The sequence below is a fragment of the Equus przewalskii genome, chromosome 1 (genome assembly GCF_037783145.1).
Source record: "Equus przewalskii isolate Varuska chromosome 1, EquPr2, whole genome shotgun sequence".
Lineage (NCBI taxonomy): Eukaryota > Metazoa > Chordata > Mammalia > Perissodactyla > Equidae > Equus > Equus przewalskii.
This window is the reverse complement of record NC_091831.1, coordinates 11,848,306-11,867,881: the sequence shown is the minus strand read 5'-3', so window position 1 is coordinate 11,867,881 and position 19,576 is coordinate 11,848,306. Positions and strand designations below refer to the sequence as shown.

Here is a 19,576-nt window from a genome sequence, read left to right as displayed (position 1 = left end):
ATTTATGTTATTTACACAGAAGAAAATGCTGTGATAAGTGGACAGATACTCTACTTTGTTTCAAAAAAGGTTTGAGACAGCTTAAAAGTGAATGAAGGCAGAGTAGAGGAAGTGACTTGCCCAAGGCCATACAGATAGTCCGTTGACTCTTATCCAGCAGCCCAGCCCCAATTGCCCTAAATGCTTTTCTTTTAATCTTGAGTCTTGATTTCAGCAGTCTGTCTAGTACTTCTAATTGCAAAATAAAAATAAAACTCTGTCTTAAGAATACCAGTATATTATTGTCACTCACCATCTCTTATCATAGACTTACTACTTTAAATTTTTCAAAAGTTTAGAAACACATCTGTTTCCAATCTATATATTACAATTTGGAGTTTGACACATAGGAGAGGTCTTAAGTTTTAGATGCTAGCCCATGTTGGTCATTTCAGGAAACATTCTCATTGACAGTTATTAATGTGGAGAGTTCAAAATTCAATCCTTTATTAGCTTTTTCTGACATGAATAAAGTCTTCGACTCATTTCTCAACGCCTAAAGTAAATGTTTACTTTTTTCAGTGCTGAATTCATGACTCTTAATGATTGCCTTCAGTTGGCATATCTGCCTTCCAAAAGGAATCACATGTTGTTACTCTATCCTCGAGAGATTTTAATCCTTGACCTTGAGGTGAATCAAACAGTGGGTGTGATTGCAATAGAACGAACAGGAGTTCCATTTCTGCAGGTATCTACAATTTATGAATTATATCACCGGAAGTTGATTATGAATGTTATATAGAGGAAACCATAATCTTGCAAAAATCTGTAGTTCTAATTTCTCTTTTCTATTTATTTAAAGATTAATAATGTTATTTTACATCCCTTATTTTTCTGCACTTTTGATTGGTTTGATTTACTAGAAATTCTTCTGACTGATCTGGAGATATTTACTGAACTATTTAATTACGTGGATAAAAGCAAATTTTGTAGGATTATAAACGGATTTTTAAAATTTTTATTTAGTTTTAAAGCTTGGGGGTTATGTATTTTGTTTTTCTTTTGTTTTGTTTTTTGCCCATATGAGTGTCACTCTACATACTTTTTAATCTATTGTGTTTTTAAAAATAAATACATCATTTGTTTAAAGGTAATACCCTGCTTTCAGCGTGATGGTTTATTTTGCCTACATGAAAATGGGTGTATAACCTTGCGTGTTCGAAGATCTTATAATAGTGTTTTTACCACTTCAAATGAGGAACCAGGTGAGTGTATATCTCACAATAATGTTAAATACGTTCTTCTTCAGAATTATTTTATAAAGCTTCCTGTGGCAAGTACCAGCCAAAGCATAGAGTTAATGACAGTCCTTGCCTTGAGAAAATAGAATATGGTTGTAATATGGGGCATAAAAAAGCACAAGCCCAAAATTCATCTCTTGATGTTGTCATATCGCACCTCTATATACAACAAGGAAAGTAATATTTTGTAATTCCTTCTTGATTGTATCCGTGAGCCAAGTAGATGTTATCTTTCGTGAATTTTTCTTTAATACCCAGTCCAACCTTGTATATCCTTTATTGTTCCACCCCCTTGCCTTCTCCCCTGCTCTAGGAATGTCCATGGTAAAGTGACAGGTTAGTAAGTCTCCAGGACATTCAGTTGTCAGTTTTAGTCTTATCCTGGAGAATAAAAATGTTTTGGTGAAATGATGTACTACATAAAGGTAAAAGTGACTTCCATGTCTTTTGTAAAGTACAGTTATTTTCAGGCTTAGTGTAGATCACTGTGAATTATGATGGTCTCTAGTGCACTGTTCATTATTTAATCATATATCACTGCTGATCCTTTTTCAAAGTATTTCCTTTATTTTAAAGACATTAAAAAATAAGCTATTTTGATTATAGTCATTATTTTGGAAATTAAACTTGGTTTGGACAGTCATTAAGTGAATTATCTTTATATTCTGAAGAAATTAGTAAGTATAAAAAGGAAGGCCATTCTTGACAAACTTTGCATTAGTGAAAGAATGATATGCTTTGTCGTTGAGGTTAAACTAAAACAAATAGTAGTGATATTGGTATGGTTGCTGTCTGATATTTAAAAGAAAGACCATACTATGCTCAGATCCAGATCCTGTCCAGGAGCTTACCTATGATTTACGAAGCCAGTGTGATGCAATCAGGGTGACAAAAACGGTGCGTCCCTTCAGTATGGTGTGTTGTCCTGTCAATGAGAACGCAGCTGCCCTCATAGTGAGTGACGGCAGGGTCATGATATGGGAACTGAAGTCTGCTGTTTGTAATCGAAATTCACGGAACAGGTAAATGGATCAGTAGGATCTCTGTTTTGTTTTGTTTTCTGTTTCCTCTTTTTTTTTACATTACCAGAATCGTAAAAATAGCAGGGACATTTTTCTATAAAAAATATTTTTAAAGTGCTAATTAAGACTTTCAGTTATTAGGGAATTATATACACCTGTTAGAGATATTTCACGTATTGGTAAGATGAATAAATACTGTAAAAAGAGATAGAATGCCATGATCTGAAATTAGTAATTGGAGTTACTGACATGCAATGCAGGTTTTAAGTGTGTAAAAACCACCTAATTGTTATGTCTTTGCAGTAGTTCTGGTGTGTCCCCCTTGTATTCACCAGTGTCTTTCTGTGGAATTCCTGTAGGAGTGCTACAGAATAAACTCCCAGACCTCTCCTTAGATAACATGATTGGTAAGCTGCTTTTTTCCTGTAACTTTCATGTTAGGTATTCTTTTTGAAGGGCAAAATTAATCGACTCACAGATTGCAGTTATTATAAAGTCAAAAGTTAATACTTGAGAAAACTAAAACGTGGAATCATTCTTTCCTAAATAAATCAGAGAGGTATAAAATGTTTAAGCATAAAAGCGCCCGAAGTAGTATAGATTGGCATTATAGTGTGGGAATTAGAAAATGTTCCTTCCTGAGAGACTGATCTACATGCAGGAGGTGACAGTAGGCGTCTGGGTGGTGGATACAGCCCTTGCTGAGCCAGGCATCCCTCCTCTCGGCCTTCGTGCTCCCTGGTCCCCCAGCTCAGAGGTGGATACCTGCTTCCTCTCTCCCCCTTCTACTCCCAAGTCAAAATTCAGCTCAGGTGTTGCTCTTTTCATCTCTCAAGCCTGATTTAAATGTTCTTTTGTGGTCCCTAATAGTTATCAGCTGATAGTAATTGTGATTTTACTTGTCTATTTCCTCCTTTAAGTTAGAAGCTCCCCAAGGGTGGGACAGTGTTTGATTCAACTTTGTATCTCCAGCACGGGGCCTTGCACATTCTAGATGTGCAATAAATGTTTACTGAAGGAATAAGTAACAGAGCAATATTAGAAAAGACTATTTTAACTTTTTGACATATATTTTTTTATTTTCATGTTGGGGATTCTTTCAACACATGTTTATTTGCAGATAAAATAATGTTTCAAAGTTATTTAATTATTATAGAGTCAGTATATATTAAAGGTAGAATGAGCATTTTTTATTTCAAATAGTATACAGCTAGAAATTGTGAACATGCCGAGCAATTTTGATGTCTGATTCTTTAAAAAGGTGGCTGTGGTTTAGAAAGGATTTTCTGTATCATTTGTTCTTCCATGATGTAGTTGAAAATAGAGATTATTTACTAGGTCTTTTTGTTTAAATGCTAGATAGGTAATATACTAGAACATTTCCTTAGTACTCTTCTTAATCAGAGATGACATTGGGTGCTTAATGCTGTGTTAGGTGCTGTGCTAAATGCTCTGTGTATTACCTCAACAACCCTGGAAGGTAGGTGATATTATCATCATTTCCATTTTATGTGTGTGGGAACTGAGACCCAGAGAGATTGAAAAAACTTGCCCAAAACCACACAGCCGGTAAGTGGGAGAGCCAAAATATGAGCCCCGTCATCTGAGTCTGGAGCCTGCTCCTTGCCATGGCCTCCAGTCCTGGCTGCTCCCCTGTCATCTGAGGCAAGACCTGACGTCTCCAGGCCTTGGTTTTCTCATAATTCCTGCCAATTGTAAAATCCTTTCACTCAATGACACTAACTTTTATATTTAAAATTGTTTCTCTTCACCTTCCAGACATAAATCCATATGAGGAAGTTTAGACACATAATTGTTTTGCAAAATTCATTTTATCAGTAACACAATTTTCTGAGTTATTTGACCTTGTCTGCGCTTAATATAGAATATTAAAGTGAAAAGAATTATAAACACCCATGAACAGAACTAATCAGTCATATGAGGCCCATAGGAGGTTGAAATTTTATGCTGTTTAGGTAACTAAATGATAATAAATTACATTTTCTAAGAGCCAAAAGGATACAGATTGTATAGCAGTTCTTGACAATGTAGTTGATTTAAAAGTATTAAATAAGTAAAGCTTTGTTACTTGAAAACATTTTAATTAAAACTTTTAATTAAACTTTTAATTTGAAATTCACTGTGTACTTAGTGATAATGGAAAGCAATTCAGTTAAATACAGAGGCCTGATTTATCTTCATTGGGTAAAGACTGCTGCTTGTTAAGGCCTGATCTGCCCCATCTTGTGAGTTGTCTCTTAGAGAAGACGCTTGGAGGAGGAGGAGGCAGTTCCTGGAGTCAGCTCCAAGCTGCCAGGGTTGGTAAACCTGGTGCCTACCTGTGGAACTTCCCATTCCTTTAGAGCCCATCTTTTGTTACCGAAGATTAATATCAATTGTATGGCTGATCGTAAGAGATCATTTTATTTGGATTAAATTGGTGGTCATTTTTTCTGTGTATCTTACAGATTTTAAAATAACATTATTATTGAATCAATTTTACAGCCTCAAAAGGTTACACTCAGAATCCCATCTCCCATTCCTAGTAATTATTTACATTTTTTCCTTTCACAGTATGTGTGCATATACGTATATATACACTCACACGTATTCTTTATTATGTACTTTTGATAACTTCAGCACGGTATTCAATAATGGTTTATACGAAGAAAATTTATATACCCTGTTTAGTGATGGTTTTCATTTTGTTATATTCTTCATATTCACATTTTCATTATAATGGTTTTTATTCGAGTCCTCTTTTTAGTTTGAGACTTGATAAACTAAGTACAAATGCTGTATCTAAAAATAATACCATTTAAGAGAACTCTCAACAGTGACAGTGTGTATATTATGTATTAATATATACGTTTTTATATTTATTTTACATGTTTATATATAAAGTAATTATAAAGCTTAAATTTTGTAATTTCGTCGACACATGAAGATTTCGTATCAGAAAGCCAGATGAGTCCTTTGAACCTGCTGTTTGTGATTACCAATCTTCTGTGCAGTTTACACAGTGCATCAGATTGAGAAGTAGCACTTTAGAAAGGCGCTCAGACAGGAATGAGCAGCAGCCGCCCACTCCACGGAAACACTTCTCTAACCCCAGTCCTCTTGATTTGCCTTTGGTGCCCTAATACCAGGAACTTTGGCTGAAACTGTTTCTTAGAAAACAAAGGTCCCTGAATTCCAGGTAGCAGTCCTCTGGAGTAATCTATCCTGTGAGATGTCAGATGATGCAGTTTAAGTCCCATAGCCAAGTTCAGAGCCATTGTGTGGCAAAGTCCCTACAGTGCCACATTACACCTTCTGGACTTGAATATGCTCTTCTAGGCCTGCCGAGTCTTTCCTAGACCTGAAGAGTGTTTCCACTGAAAAGTTTCTTAGATTTTTAAGATCAGCACACTTTATAATTAATATATTTGTATTTTTCATTACAAATCAGGGCAAAGCGCAATTGCTGGGGAAGAACAACCCAAAGGCTCCATTCTGCAGGAGGTGCACCTCAAATTCCTGCTGACGGGGCTGCTGTCAGGGCTGCCCTCGCCGCAGTTTGCCATCCGAATGTGCCCGCCGTTGACCACAAAAAACATCAGGATGTATCAGCCACTGCTTGCTGTTGGTGAGGATCGGACCTGTTCTTTCATTCTTTATGCTTGTTTTATATTTTATAAGATAGTTAAGTTTCCTAGTTACTGGAAAATCCTTTATTCTCTTTGAGAATGCTTTAAGAGGAGGAAGAGGCTGAGTGAAATCATGTAAATACTCATCTTGAAATACTTTTTTTCCTGTCCTTTTAATCTTTTTAGTTACTCATTTTTAATCACAATGGTAGCATCCACCTGACACTGGGTGATAGAGACCCTGACACTGGGCGCGTTTCTGAAATGCCAGGATAGTCCCTGTGTGAGGCCAAATCCGACTCCTTGTCATTTCTTGGACCACTTTTGGCTCTTTCCGGGCATGTCATTTTGTATTGGATTTTTGTTAACTAACAGTATAGTCATAGTTAATAGTTTAATAACAGCAGTGGTCTTCATTTGCTAGGAATTGTATCCTAAACATTGTTTAAAGTGGCTATCATCTCTGTAAAGATTTGCCTTTTGGGTTGAAATTGCGTATTTTTATGTTGTAGATAGAAAAATTGGTCTGGATTTCAACTTACTGTTACATTAATTTCATGGTAATGTGAGTAACCTAATTTCCTTTATAGAGAAAACCAAATTTTAATTTGGTATTAAGTATATAAGGTTAAAATATATTTCTCTAAAATTTTGAAAAATACTGTATTTGTTTGAAATTGTCAACATTTGTTAAAGATGCTATTGCTTAGCTTCTGGCTTCCTCCCCAGGTCTACAAACATGTGATTTGTGGTTGTTTTTTTCTTTCTAAAATGAAAACCTAAGCACATTTATTTTGTTACTAGTATACGTCTCAGCTTAATGGCTGACTTGTGAGTGCTAAAGGCTCATTTGAATATTACTATTTGACATTATTCTTATTTTCTCATTTATCCGTTACTGTCTTCTGAAAGTGATTTGAATTTACAGGTTTAGTAGTCCATGTGTACATATGTTCAGATTTATGTAAATGCAGATAAATGTTTAATTTTTGCTTTAGAAACTATTGATCTGTATTAAACCTCTTATAGAGATTTTAATTAGGATATCTCAACGTACATTGTATGTACATGCATATACATTGTCATATACCTAATTTGTCGGTTAGGATTTTGTCATGTTCTTGGAGAAAATTACTTCTTGGGATAACTAGATAATAAGAGCTAAGTCAGGGTCTGAGATTTCCATTGTGGAATAAGTTGTATTATACTAGTTTACAGTGAATATCAGTCATTTATTGAGTTTAGTATAATAAAGTAAAAGCAAAAATATAAAATAAGTGTCTAAACTTTTGCAGAGTCACTAGGGAGGAAAAGCAGAGGTGACTGTGGAGTTACTTCTCCTCGTGGTGCCCCTAGAGTATTAGATCATAGGTTCAACGTCATCAAAACTTGTGGAATTTAGAAATCACTTGATTATTATGAAGATCTGTTAATTGAAAAGTTTAGTAGTTCTTTATGTATTTTCTCAGTATTAGAAGATATTGTGGAATAGATGATAATTGTAAACAAGTGTAATGTATTTGTCTAGAGTAGTTTTGCAAAACGCTTCTGGCTTTATTCAGTAAGTAAGCTAAAATTGGAACTTGCCTGGCATTTTTATATCTATTGTTATTGTTGTTTTATTAGTATTTCTGCATTCTGTTGCTTTGTATGAATCCATTAATCCTTTTAAGTCATGTGCAGTGAGAAAGTATTTGTCCAACCAATTACACTGTTCACTTTTCTTAACTTAGAAAAACATTTTAAAGACTGAAACGTTACTTTCTCAAGAATGGCCATGTCCCTTCCAAGTTAAATTTTAGACAGACTACCTGAGACCATAAAAAGCTTTAGGAATAACAGTAACTACAAACCATAATTACGGTGATAAGAGAAATAGTAATCGTGTGCTTACATTGTGCCAGGTAGTGTCCTGTTTTACGTATGTCTTCTCGTTTAATCTCTGACAGATGTGCTATTATTCCCTCGTCAAAAGAGGAAAAACACAGATTCAGTGTGGGGAGGCAATTTGTAAGTGCATGGGGCAAAGCCAGGGCCTTTTGAACTCAGAATCCAAGTCAGCCACCACTTCACCATCCTTTTATGATTTATTTAACGTAAAAACCAAAATCTTTGTGAAGAAAAATAGAAAAATCTGGCTAATGAGTTGCCTTTTTGAGGACTGGCTGTGATAAACATTTCGGATCTCAAAAAGTATAATTCTATGTGTAAAAAAGCTGAGGGAATTGCTTCTTCATATTTCATGTGTATTGACTCAGGTTTTGAAGCCTTTCTGTGAAAATCTATCCCTGGATTTAGGTAGGATTTTAGAGCACATGAGAATAGGCCCAGTTTTGATAAGAAGGAAGACTGAGAAATTCAGTCTTTTTTAACACATAGCTTGGGTCCCTTTTATAAAAGGTAAATTTTGTAAAATAATTAAAATCTTGAGAAAAGACGTGTTGGAAAGATCTGGAACTCCCACTAGATGAATGCTCTTCTGTTACGTCATCTTGATAGGTACAAGTAACGGTTCTGTTCTGGTGTACCATCTCACCAGTGGGCTGCTGCATAAGGAGTTAAGCATCCACTCCTGTGAAGTCAAGTGAGTATGTCATTGTGTCATTGAGATCACATGCAGAATACAGAAAAAAGTTCTCGTAGACTTTTCCACACTGAATGCTATGCACTGGTGATTGTTTGACTGAAAACTTTGAAAAATCAATATTCATGTCCAACTAATGGCTATGCTAATCAAAATGAGTCCTAATAGTTTGCTTTGTAAAAGATGTTATGCAGTGGAGAATTTTTTCATTTATTGCTGCATCTTATTTGTTTCTCCTAAGGTCCAGGCTATTTTCCTACTGGAAATCACTGTTTTCCCTTGTCCAGATTTATTTAGTTTGTTTTCCGTTTTTATAAAGATCCATCAGTAAGATTGCTCATGAAAAATTTGAATAGTCATTTTAATTGTTAATTAATCTCATTTATTTCTTTGTTTAAACACCATCAGAAAAGGACCAAAACTGTATAGCATTTATTCTTTCATTTTGAGATGTGATCTGTTTTATGAGTGCTGTGTATGCAGAAATATCTGAGGGAGGGCTAAAATGACAGAAGAATGCCTCTTCCTTTCTATTTTAAAGTGCATACATATCTGCTCTGTGGCATTATTTTGCTGATCGTATAGCTGTTTTCCTTTTTTTGTCCTAGCAATGACGGATTGTAAAGTTACACATGTATCATATAAACTTACTAAATTGCCAGTGTTTTTTTGATGATCTTTTAACAAAAGTATAAGAAAGGCCATTTTCTGTCCTCTGTACGTTGTATAAGAATAGGTCTCGCGTATATGTTAAAATTCTTAGTGAACACATTATTCTGAGTAAATGCGTTTTCTGAATGGAGAAGAGTTAACCCTTTAAGTATCACAACTGTGGATTGTGATGAAAGTTTCTGAAAAGGTTACAGTGAGTTATTCTCTCAAGTGCATTGTTTGGTGGTGCAGCCTGGGTGACTGTTTATCGCCACCTGATGCTGTGCCCTCCAGTACCTCCCTAAACACGTTTACATGGGGTGGTAATATCTTCAAAGCGTTAGGCTTTTAGGATGCAGCGACATAGATATCCAGACCCTTTCAGATTGTTATTCATCTTCTTTCTCTTCTTCCAGTAGCCCCTGCTGCCAATGCTGGTATCTTCTCTCTCTTTCTTTCCTGCCTACACCCTTCTCTTGACATTTCTTTTCACCACTTCCACACTTTTGTGAGTAGTGTTTCCTTTTATGGCTAACACCAGCCAATCAGAACTCTTCATTTAACGAGTACTTGTTCTAAAGTTACATTAAGTATTATTACTTTGCATGCATTTCACTGATCCTCACTAAAACTCTTGTGGTAGGCGCTATAATTATTCCCAATTTACAGAAGAAGAAACTGAGTATTATAATCTGTGAAAAGGTAGATGGAATTCAATCTAGGCCTTTCAGGCTTCAGAGCTGAGCTCTTATACTTATGGTATATGTGTTAGATCTCCAGTTAAAAAATGCACATCGATTAGTAGGAAACATATTGGGAATAAGACAAAAATGTGGATTGAACCAGGATTTATACTAAGAATTTGATACGTGCTTCTGGAAAGTCAAGCACGTGTGCATTTTTTCCTGAACACTACAATCTTCAATAAAGGTACAATGGCTAGTTTATCAGCAAGGTATTCGTTTTAAGTAAGATTTGTTATCCTGGATCAGTCAGATCGTAGATGTCAGTAAATACATGACTTACACATCCTATGATAATGTTTGTTATTGAGTAACACTGAAATTTATAAAGTGTTACTTGAGATACCAAATAATCTGAGGGATCTGCTACACAGACAGGTTGGTGTTGTGAATGATCACACAGATATGCTCCTTTTTTTAATGTGAATCTTCCCTCCTAATTGCCATTTTGAAGATAATTCAGGTTTCATATCCAGTGATGGTGCCCAAGAGGATGCTGAAATCCTGCTGGTTTTGTGTTTCAATTAACGCAGTTATAGTATTACAATTAAAAGCCATTATAAAAATTTCACAGATGTGTTATAAAAATTGCTGAACTTCTTAGCAATAAACCCAGTACATTCTAGATATTCATATGCAAATTAAAGGCCAACTTTTAGAAAGTTGTTTTTCTACCTTGTACTAAATGTGTTTTTTAAAACCACTTTATCTTAAGCACTTGAACCTTATGCATACACATAGCCAGGGGCTGCCTAACTGGATAGTTGCGACTGTGTGGTTTTTTAAAACTGTGATGTTTAACCAGTTATGCTTTACAAATATGTATTGAGCGTCTTCTGTATGCCTGCAAACAGACAACATCTTTGAGTCTTATAATCCAGTGGAAGATACCTAGAAGTAAGCAAGTGGTACATGTAGGTTTTCTTAGATTGTTAGTTTGCGTCTTTGTCCAATAGGCTAAATTTATAATTATATAACCCACTATGATTTTCAATGTCAAAAACTATTATAACAGTAGTTTATATGCACATCAGAACATTGCCTCAGTATTACTTTGAGCAAATTGAGTGATTTGTGGAAAATAAAATGATCTCTGTTTTGTCCATCTGTAAATTTGCAGAAGTTAGTTTCATATAATCGTAGAACTTGAAAGCCTTTGAGAAAGTGTGTGCTTCCCTCAGCCACCTAGTGTTGAGAAGTAGCCTCTGTAGCATCCCAGTGGAGGTCCACAGGCCCACGTGGGAAACTGTAAGAGTCAGAACCTCCGATGCCTGCTGATAGATTCTGAGGTTGCTGTTGTCCGATAGGTAGGAATCCTAAGAACAATCCTAGGTCGAGTTGGAAAATGAGCTGCAGTTCTTACGACATTTTTATAGAGCTCCGTGTATACTCAAACCTAGACGGTAGTTTTCTAACTCTGGGAACATTGTGGTACTCAGCTGTGTTTGACAAGAGTTTTCGTTCATTTCTTTTCAGAACTAATCCTCTCCTTATCTAATCTACTTTAAAGTTCAACTTAATTTTTATTTTATTCAGTTGATCAGTAGGATTTGGATATATAAGGTGCTGCTGGAATCTGCTCAAAGGCAGCATGCTTGTAGTGCTCAATTGCAAATAAGCAGCCATCCCGTGTTCTGTGATGCCCTGGACATCTTGTAAACGGTGGGGAAAGCACTGCTCTGCATATGTATTGCACTAATAACTGCAAGGAGGAGTGCTAGGCTTTTCTTGGACATCATTCGTTTACTCTAACGGAATTTGCGGAGTGCCTGTCATGTCCTGGAGAGACATGAATGACATGGTACCTCCCTTCGACGAGGATACAGTCTAGTGAGTGTTTCTCAGCCAGTCACACTATTTCCTCAGTTGTTCAGGCTTTCAGGCAAAACCCTGTTTGCCCTTTGGGTCTCAGCTTTAATGGTTTTCCAGGAAGCCCTGCCTGGCCCCTGAGATCAGATTCTGTGTGGCTCTTACAAGCTCCTCTTGAACTCGGCGCCACTCTCTTTTGTAGTCAGTAATACAGAATGCACTTGTGTAAATGTCTCTTTTCTATTAGATCATAAACTCCTGAAGGACAGCAGATACAGGCATCCCATTCACAACTGTATTTCCAGTGTCTAGCAGGGTCACTGCCACATACTGGGTTCTTGGTAGCACAGTCGTTAGCCTATACTGGGTACTTAGATTTATTTTAAAAAATAATGAATAAAGAATGGGAGGACTGCAATTCTTAACATCCAGAGATAGTGGCATTACTATACTGGAGCATAAGTATAAGTAGTTCAGATTGCCAGCAATAAGACTTGGAGAGTGTCTCTTAAGGTTTCTGTGGGTAAACATTTCACTGAAGCTACCAGACTTACATAGAGAGCAGAATAAGTCCAAAATGATTCTTCTCTCCTTTTCATTCTAAACAGAAAACTTAATGAGTATTGTTACAGGTCAGGGAAAAGAAAGAGAAACAAGAGACAAAGGGACTTTTCCAGTGAATAATTAACCAAATTATATTGTATTCCCTATAAGTATGGTTTGAGGTTAGTGAATGAAGAGGCCTCATGAGGAAAATAGGGCTGGAGTTAGATCTTGAAATAAGAGTAATAATGGCAGTGATGGTAATTGTTAATACATATAGCACTGACCATGTGCCAGGCCTTCTTTATGCACTCAGTGTTGTTATTTCTGCACAACAGATGTGGAAACTGAGATGGAGAGAAAACATTGAGCTAGTAAGTGCTGGAGCCAGAACTTGAACTCAAATGGTACTTGAAAAGGGGGGGAGGGAGGGCATTCCAGGCATGGAAATTCTCAAGAGTACTAAGTTTTAAGCAGCCTAATCTGAGTGTTTCAACACAACTTTACATTTAAAGAATTATAAACTTTGATAACTACAGCAGTTCCGTGTTGTCATAAATAGAATTTTCAGTTCTCTTGGGATTATCTTTGCCCCTCTGAGAAAGACAAGTAGGTGGATACACAGGGGTCAATGAGGAAGAGTACTCCAGTTAAAATAGCAGACAAGGTTCAGATGAGAGAGCTAAGTTTGGTCAGGTAGGATGAGGCAAATGGTTGGGTGGCCTTGAAAGTCACAGAGAAGTTTAGTTGTGATGTAGGAAGCCATTGTACCTTCTTGGACAAGTGAGAGACATATTCAGAGTAGTATTTAATGCTAAATCTAGCAATAGCATTCCAATTGAAGTAGAAGTGGATAAACTAGATCAGGCGTCAGCAAACATTTTCTGTAAAGGACCAGATGGTAAATATTTTAGGCTTTGCAGGCCATAAAATTTCTGTCAAAACTGCTCAACTCTGCCATTGTCTCATGAAAGCAGCCATAGACAATATGTTGTTAAAAATGGTTGTCTCATAAAGGCTGATGTGCAATTGTAATAGAGAACAAAGGTTAGACTTCCCTTCCAGCCAACCTGTATTACCTTGTAAGCAACGTAAGGTAATAGTAGAGTGTTTCTCACTTCTTCCTTTCCTGACTGATGAGTCCGCTTGTCCTGTGTCCCCCCTCTCTTCCATTCTCTGCAAGCCATGATGGTGAACACTCCCCAGTTATGTTAGTGGGAAAAAATGTGGACCCACCTACTCTCCGTCTTGCATAAAGGAGACTCCCAGGGCGTTAGGTTGGTAGGTTGCTGTCTTGTTGTACGTGTCTTTCTCTCTGCAATTTTTCTTCTCTGCTTTTCCCTAATCAATATACATACCATTTGGATCTTTCAGCCACTTCCAGATCTAACAGCTCAGTTCATATGTTTGCTTCAGGAATTTCTGCTTCCTAACCAACTAGGAATTTTGATAAAATTTCTAAGTGTACTCAGTTTTATGTAGTCTACTCAGAATATTTTTATACCTCTAGTTTTTAAGCAGTGGAATTCTTGGAGACTACTGCGATGTGACTTTCTCCTTTGCCAGATTTTAATAGCTTTTTTTCTTTTGGTGAGGAAGATTGGCCCTGAGCTAACACCTGTTGCCATTCTTCCTCTTTTTGCTTGAGGAAGATTGTCCCTGAGCTAACATCTGCGCCAGTCTCCCTCTGTTTTGTATGTGGGTCACTGCCCCATCATGGCCTGATGGTCCATGCCTGGGATCTGAACCTGCGAACCCGAGGCCACTGAAGCAGAGTGCATGAACTTAACCACTATACCACAGGGCCAGCCCCTTTAATAGTTACTTTAATGTTGCTGTGAATCCTAATAACTAAACTATCTTGCCGTTAAATTTGGAGATAAAGTTTTAATTAGAAATAATTTCATATAATTTGGAAATGTATAGTAATATAGTCTCAAATAAAAGGTCATTAATATTATTTCTTAGTTAACTTGTATAATAAAATTTAGGTCTTAGGAAAAACTTATTTTTGAAATAAATTTTTCAAACAAAAAAGGGTATTAGATTAATCTGTTTAATTTCTCATTATAGGGGTATTGAATGGACGAGTTTAACTGGTTTTCTTTCTTTTGCTACCTCAACACCAAACAATATGGGATTAGTGAGAAATGAACTTCAGCTGGTTGATCTCCCAACAGGTTTGTGTATTTAGACTATGAAAAGATTTACAGTGTTGGTCATATTGATCAAAGATGTTGCTATTTATAAAACATGTTCCAAAGTACTTTCTCTCACCTTGGCCTTTTTTCTTTGTTTTATGTTTGTATATACATTTTTTTGTAGTTCTATAATAATTGTCCTGGAAAAGATTCATCGTTGTTTGTAAGGAAATTGTGTTAACTCAAGTGCAAGGTAAAAAGGAGTGCCATTAGCCTGAACAGACAGATATATGAACTAATATGATGCCAGCTCTACTTTTAAGTACATTTTTGTAGATGTGAAAGATGACATGAGTGCAGCCGTATTAAAATAGAGCCAGAGCAGCTGTTTCAGAGGAATTGCCTTGCGTGTCTTATTTTCTTTATCTTCCAAACTGGACCAAACTGCCAACATTCCAAGTCAGTAAGGACAAGAATATCCTGTCTGTAAGGACTGCTGGAACTAGGCTTTGCTGATGTCCTGATCACTAACCAATCAATGAAGGACAAGTCTAGCCCTTTGCCTGCTGATGGAACCTCAGGCCAGTCTGTACAGCGCCAACCTAGCCTGACCTTGTCTGGCACCAAGGAACTCTCCTTTAATAGGACTCACCTCGTCCTCACTTCCTCCTGTAAAACCCTCTCCTGTCATTGGGTCGCTGTTTGGGTTTCTGCCTGAATCAGCGCTCCCTGAATTGCAATTCTTTGATCCCAGAAAATCACTTTACTTCTTAAACTAGTTTCTGTTTTTGTAGGATGACATAGATAACCAAAAGTACAGTTTTAAAATAAATCTTTGTAGTTAGACTTCATTAAGTTCTCTTTAAAAATTTTCACTTTTGTAGGAAAGCCTTAAAAAACATAGGTAAGGATTGTTTTCAAATGCACGAATTTAAAATTTTTGATGGTCTCTGGCTGACTGAATAGGGAAACTTAATTGGGAGTTAAAGACTTTACAATGGGAAACATTCCAGTGAAGTAACTTTTGAAAAATTGTTGAAAACATACAACCCAATGAGTTTCGAAATGAAGATCTTGAAAATAGAATAAGGTGAGGGTATCAAATTATTTTATAACGCACGCAGTGATTTTAAATAGATCTTTTTAACAAAATTCTTGTGGGTTTCTTTAAAATGATGTAGCGGTTGAATATATGTAAATGTTTTAACCAATAAGATATATGTGTGTGTGTGTACATGTATGTGTAATAAATCAAGTATATAGTTACTTCCTTTTATTCTCAGTATATATTTCCAAGATGTAGTTGTTCTTACTTATCAGAGTACGTTACTGAATCTCAAGGAGTCAGCCCCACCTTTAATCCAGTATCGCTCTATTCTCATTGGAAGTGACCTGCCCAGTGATCCCCAGATTCCCAATTTGCCAACAAACTGGCACTGGTCTCTCTAGTTTCCTGGTAGCCCAGGAATGGAATGCCGTTCTCTAGTATCATTCACCAAAAAAATACCTGCTCATGTTTTCTAATCAGCTTAAGTGCAGGACTGTTAGATAACTTAAAATCTCTCTTTCACAGATTTATTTTTGAAGAACAATTTTCTAAGTGATAGTTACTGGCTTCCTTAAGTGGGACACTTAAGTTCATTGATTATAGACTTTTATAGCCTGGTCTTCTAAGGAAGGCAGCAGGCTCGCAGAGTTTGGGAAGGATGCGGGGTGTTTGGCAAATAGTAATAGTGGGAGCCCATTTGATGGCGTTGAGGAGCAGGGAGGCAAGCAGGCGTTCACTTGTCTTTGGATTGAATATGTCCTCTCTTTTGTTTAGTGCAATTAAAAACCTAGGAGGAGATATTAAAATATACTTGTTCAAACATAAGGTAGAATTTGCATTTTTTAAATTACATAAAACCATTTGGCTTCTTTGGTGGTTAATTGATTCTTATCATTCCCTTATTTCAGTTTGTAGAGACTTTTTGATAGGAACATGTCAAAATATTTCAGTTGAGTATTTTGCACATGGGAAAAGAAATCTTAAATACCTATTTAAAGACTGGTTTCCCCACTAGTCAATATTTGTAAGTATGGGATGTTTATCTTACTTTAAATATACCAGTAGTTTTTTCAATTACTTTACTGTAAATGTATTAAAACGTTAGAAATTGGTATTTCTGAATTTCTAAAATTAAATTATTTGAAAGAAACCACAGAAGGAATGCAAGAAACTGCAAAAAATGAGAATATTTTTATAAAATAAATATTTGAATGTAAGTAATAAATTATTGGTCTTTAACTTGTAATAACTTTTGAGAATACTTTTTGAATTTAGATTATTAGGAAGCTTAGAAGCAGATGGAAGAATGAACAGGAGAATGGAAGGTAGCACTAATCAGATTACACTAGTATAGCTTCTTGTTTCTTCCGTGTGTTATGTGCTGTTTTCACTTTTCTTTAATATTTGCAATTAAAGGTAGAAGCATTGCTTTTCGAGGTGAACGAGGCAATGATGAACCACCCATTGAAATGATTAAAGTTTCTCATTTGAAGTAAGTGTTAACCTAAAAATATCTGTGTTGTTATCACAGTGGAATCTCAGGGATTTATATATATATATATATATATATATATATTTAAGGAAGTGAGAATATACTAGAATGCATATAGAATTTCTTTGTGATAGCACATGCAGCGGTATCAAAATATTTTAATCACAAAATTAAGTTGCTTTTCCTTTTAATTCTCTACTTCTAAAAAGATGGAGTAACTTTTGTATGAATCTTAACATTTCATTGGATTGGTAAAACCTGTAACCCCATATTGTTCCGTTATAGCTATATTGATGTTCTCTGATGAAGTTCTTATGCATTACTACCTCAACATGGGTTTATTGAAAGAACTCATTTTTTTTACTTGTAATTTAGACCCATTTTAATTCCAGTAAGTTTTTGAGTTTTTTGTCTCAAGGAAAAATACATGTAAAACAGGATTATTAAAAACAGATACTGAATGAAAACCAATAAAAAGAACAAAGACAAAAGGAGAAAATCTCTAAAATAGTTTTCAAAATTGCTTTAGCTTTTCTATGGTCTTTGCATTTCCATATAAATTTTAGAATCAGCTTATCAGTTTTACCAAAAGAGCTTCCTGGGATTTTGATTGGGATTGCATTGAATCCATAAGTCAATATGGGAAGAATTGACACCTTAACACGTTTTGTGATTCATGAACATGGTGTATCTCTCTACTTATTTAGGTCTTTTTAAATTTCTTTCAGTAATATTTTGTAGTTTTCAGTGTATAGGTCCTGCACATCATTTGTTAATTATTTTTTGTTTTTCCTTTGATGCTATAATAAATGACTTTTTAAAAATTTCAATTTCTAATTATTCATTATTTGTATACTGAAATAGTTAATTTTTTTCCCCCCTGAGGAAGATTAGCCCTGAGCTAACATCTGCCAATCCTCCTCTTTTTTCTGAGGAAGACTGGCCCTGAGCTAACATCTGTGTGACGCCTACCACAGCATGGCTTACCATGTGGTGCAGTGTCCACACCGGGATCTGAACCGGCGAACTCCAGGCCACCAAAATGGAACGTGCCCACTTAACCACTGTGCCACCGGGCCGGCCCCTGAGATAGTTAATTTTTTGACATTGACCTTGCCACTATGCTAAACTTAGTTGTCAGTTCTAGTAGCATTTCTGTTGATTCCATAGGATTTTCTATATAGACAAATTGTGTTGTTTGCCAGTAAAGACACTTCTCTATCTTTCTTTTCTGGTCTGTGGACCTTTGCTTTTTCCCTTGGTTTGCTGCACTGACTGCCCTCCAGTACAATGTTTAATAGAAGTGATGAGAACTGACATCTTTGCTCTGTTAATGATCTTAGGGAGAATGCATTCAGTCTTTCAACATTAAATATGTTAGTTGTAGAGTTTTTGTAGATGCCCTTTATCAGATTGAGAAAGTTTTCCATTCCTAGTTTGCTGAAACTTTGTATCATTGAATAGGTAGTGAATTTTGTCAGATACTTTTTCTGCATCTATGGACATAATCGTATGGTGTGTTTTTGTTTTGTTCTTTAAGTTGGCTAATATGGTGAATTACATTGATTGATTTTTCAAATATTAAACTAACTTTACATTCCTGGGATAAATTCCACTTGGTCATGATGTATTACTGAATTTGATTTACTAATATTTTGCTGTTACTGGGTTTGATTTGCTAATGTTTTATTAAGGATTTTTGCATCAATGTTCAAGAAAGATAGTGGTCTAGTTTTTGTGTAATATCTTTGTCTGGTTTTAGAATCAGGGTAATGTTGACCTTGTAAAATGAGTTGTGAAATATTTCCTTCTCTTTTTTCTGTGTGCATTTGTATAGAATTGATATTATTTCTTCCTTAGATAGGAAGAATTCACCAGGGAATCCATCTGGGCCTAGAATTTTCTTTGTGGAAAAGTTTTTAAATACAAATTCAATTTCTCATAGATATAGAGCTATTTAGGGTAGTTTTTTTTTTCAGTGAGCTTTGGTAATTGGTATTTTTCAGGTAACCTGTCCATTTCATTGAAGTTGTTGAATTTATTGATGTAAACTTGTTCATAATATTCTTATTCTTTCATTATTGGTGTGATCTGAGTGATGTCTCTTTGATTCTTGATATCAGTAAATTACGTCAATTTCATTGATCTTTTCAAAGAAAATCCTTTGGTTTCTTTGATTTTTCTCTATGGTTTTCTATTTTCTGTTTCATTAACTGGCATGAGGATCTTTTTTTTTCTTGATTACTTTGGGCTTACTATGTTATTTTTCTAGTTTCTTGAGGTAGAACCTTAGATGATTAAATTCAGATCTTTAACATTTAATATAAGCATTTAATACTATGTAAGCACTAATTTTCCTGTACCCTACAATTTTTGATATGATGTTTCATTTTAGTGCAATTTATAATATTTTAAAATTTCCAAGGGATATTTATAGGTACACTGTTTAATTTCAGAATATTTAGGGGATTTTTCCAGATATCTTTCTGTTTATTTCTAGTTTCTGTTAGGGTCAGAGAGCATATTTTATGTATTTCAATTCTTTTAAATTTAAGGTGATTGTTATATGGCCCAGAATATGGTTTCTCTTAGTGAGTGTTCCATGGTACTTGAAAAGATTGTGTACTCTGCTGT

General features: G+C 35.5%; 1 protein-coding gene across 3 annotated transcripts in view; it reads left to right on the top strand.

Annotated features, from left to right (window-relative positions):
* The window catches only part of WDR11 (WD repeat domain 11), a 57,706-nt gene that overhangs the window by 12,171 nt on the left and 25,959 nt on the right, over nucleotides 1-19,576 (top strand). For all 3 annotated transcript variants that reach the window (XR_011529846.1, XM_070584836.1, XM_070584948.1), the window contains 8 exons: nucleotides 562-727; nucleotides 1,130-1,244; nucleotides 2,107-2,302; nucleotides 2,606-2,709; nucleotides 5,754-5,930; nucleotides 8,431-8,515; nucleotides 14,335-14,441; nucleotides 16,867-16,942. Coding sequence is in view for 2 of the 3 variants with exons in the window: in XM_070584836.1 (XP_070440937.1) it covers nucleotides 562-727; nucleotides 1,130-1,244; nucleotides 2,107-2,302; nucleotides 2,606-2,709; nucleotides 5,754-5,930; nucleotides 8,431-8,515; nucleotides 14,335-14,441; nucleotides 16,867-16,942 (1,026 nt within the window). In the remaining variant the exon portion in view is untranslated. The remainder of the gene's footprint in view (nucleotides 1-561; nucleotides 728-1,129; nucleotides 1,245-2,106; nucleotides 2,303-2,605; nucleotides 2,710-5,753; nucleotides 5,931-8,430; nucleotides 8,516-14,334; nucleotides 14,442-16,866; nucleotides 16,943-19,576) is intronic.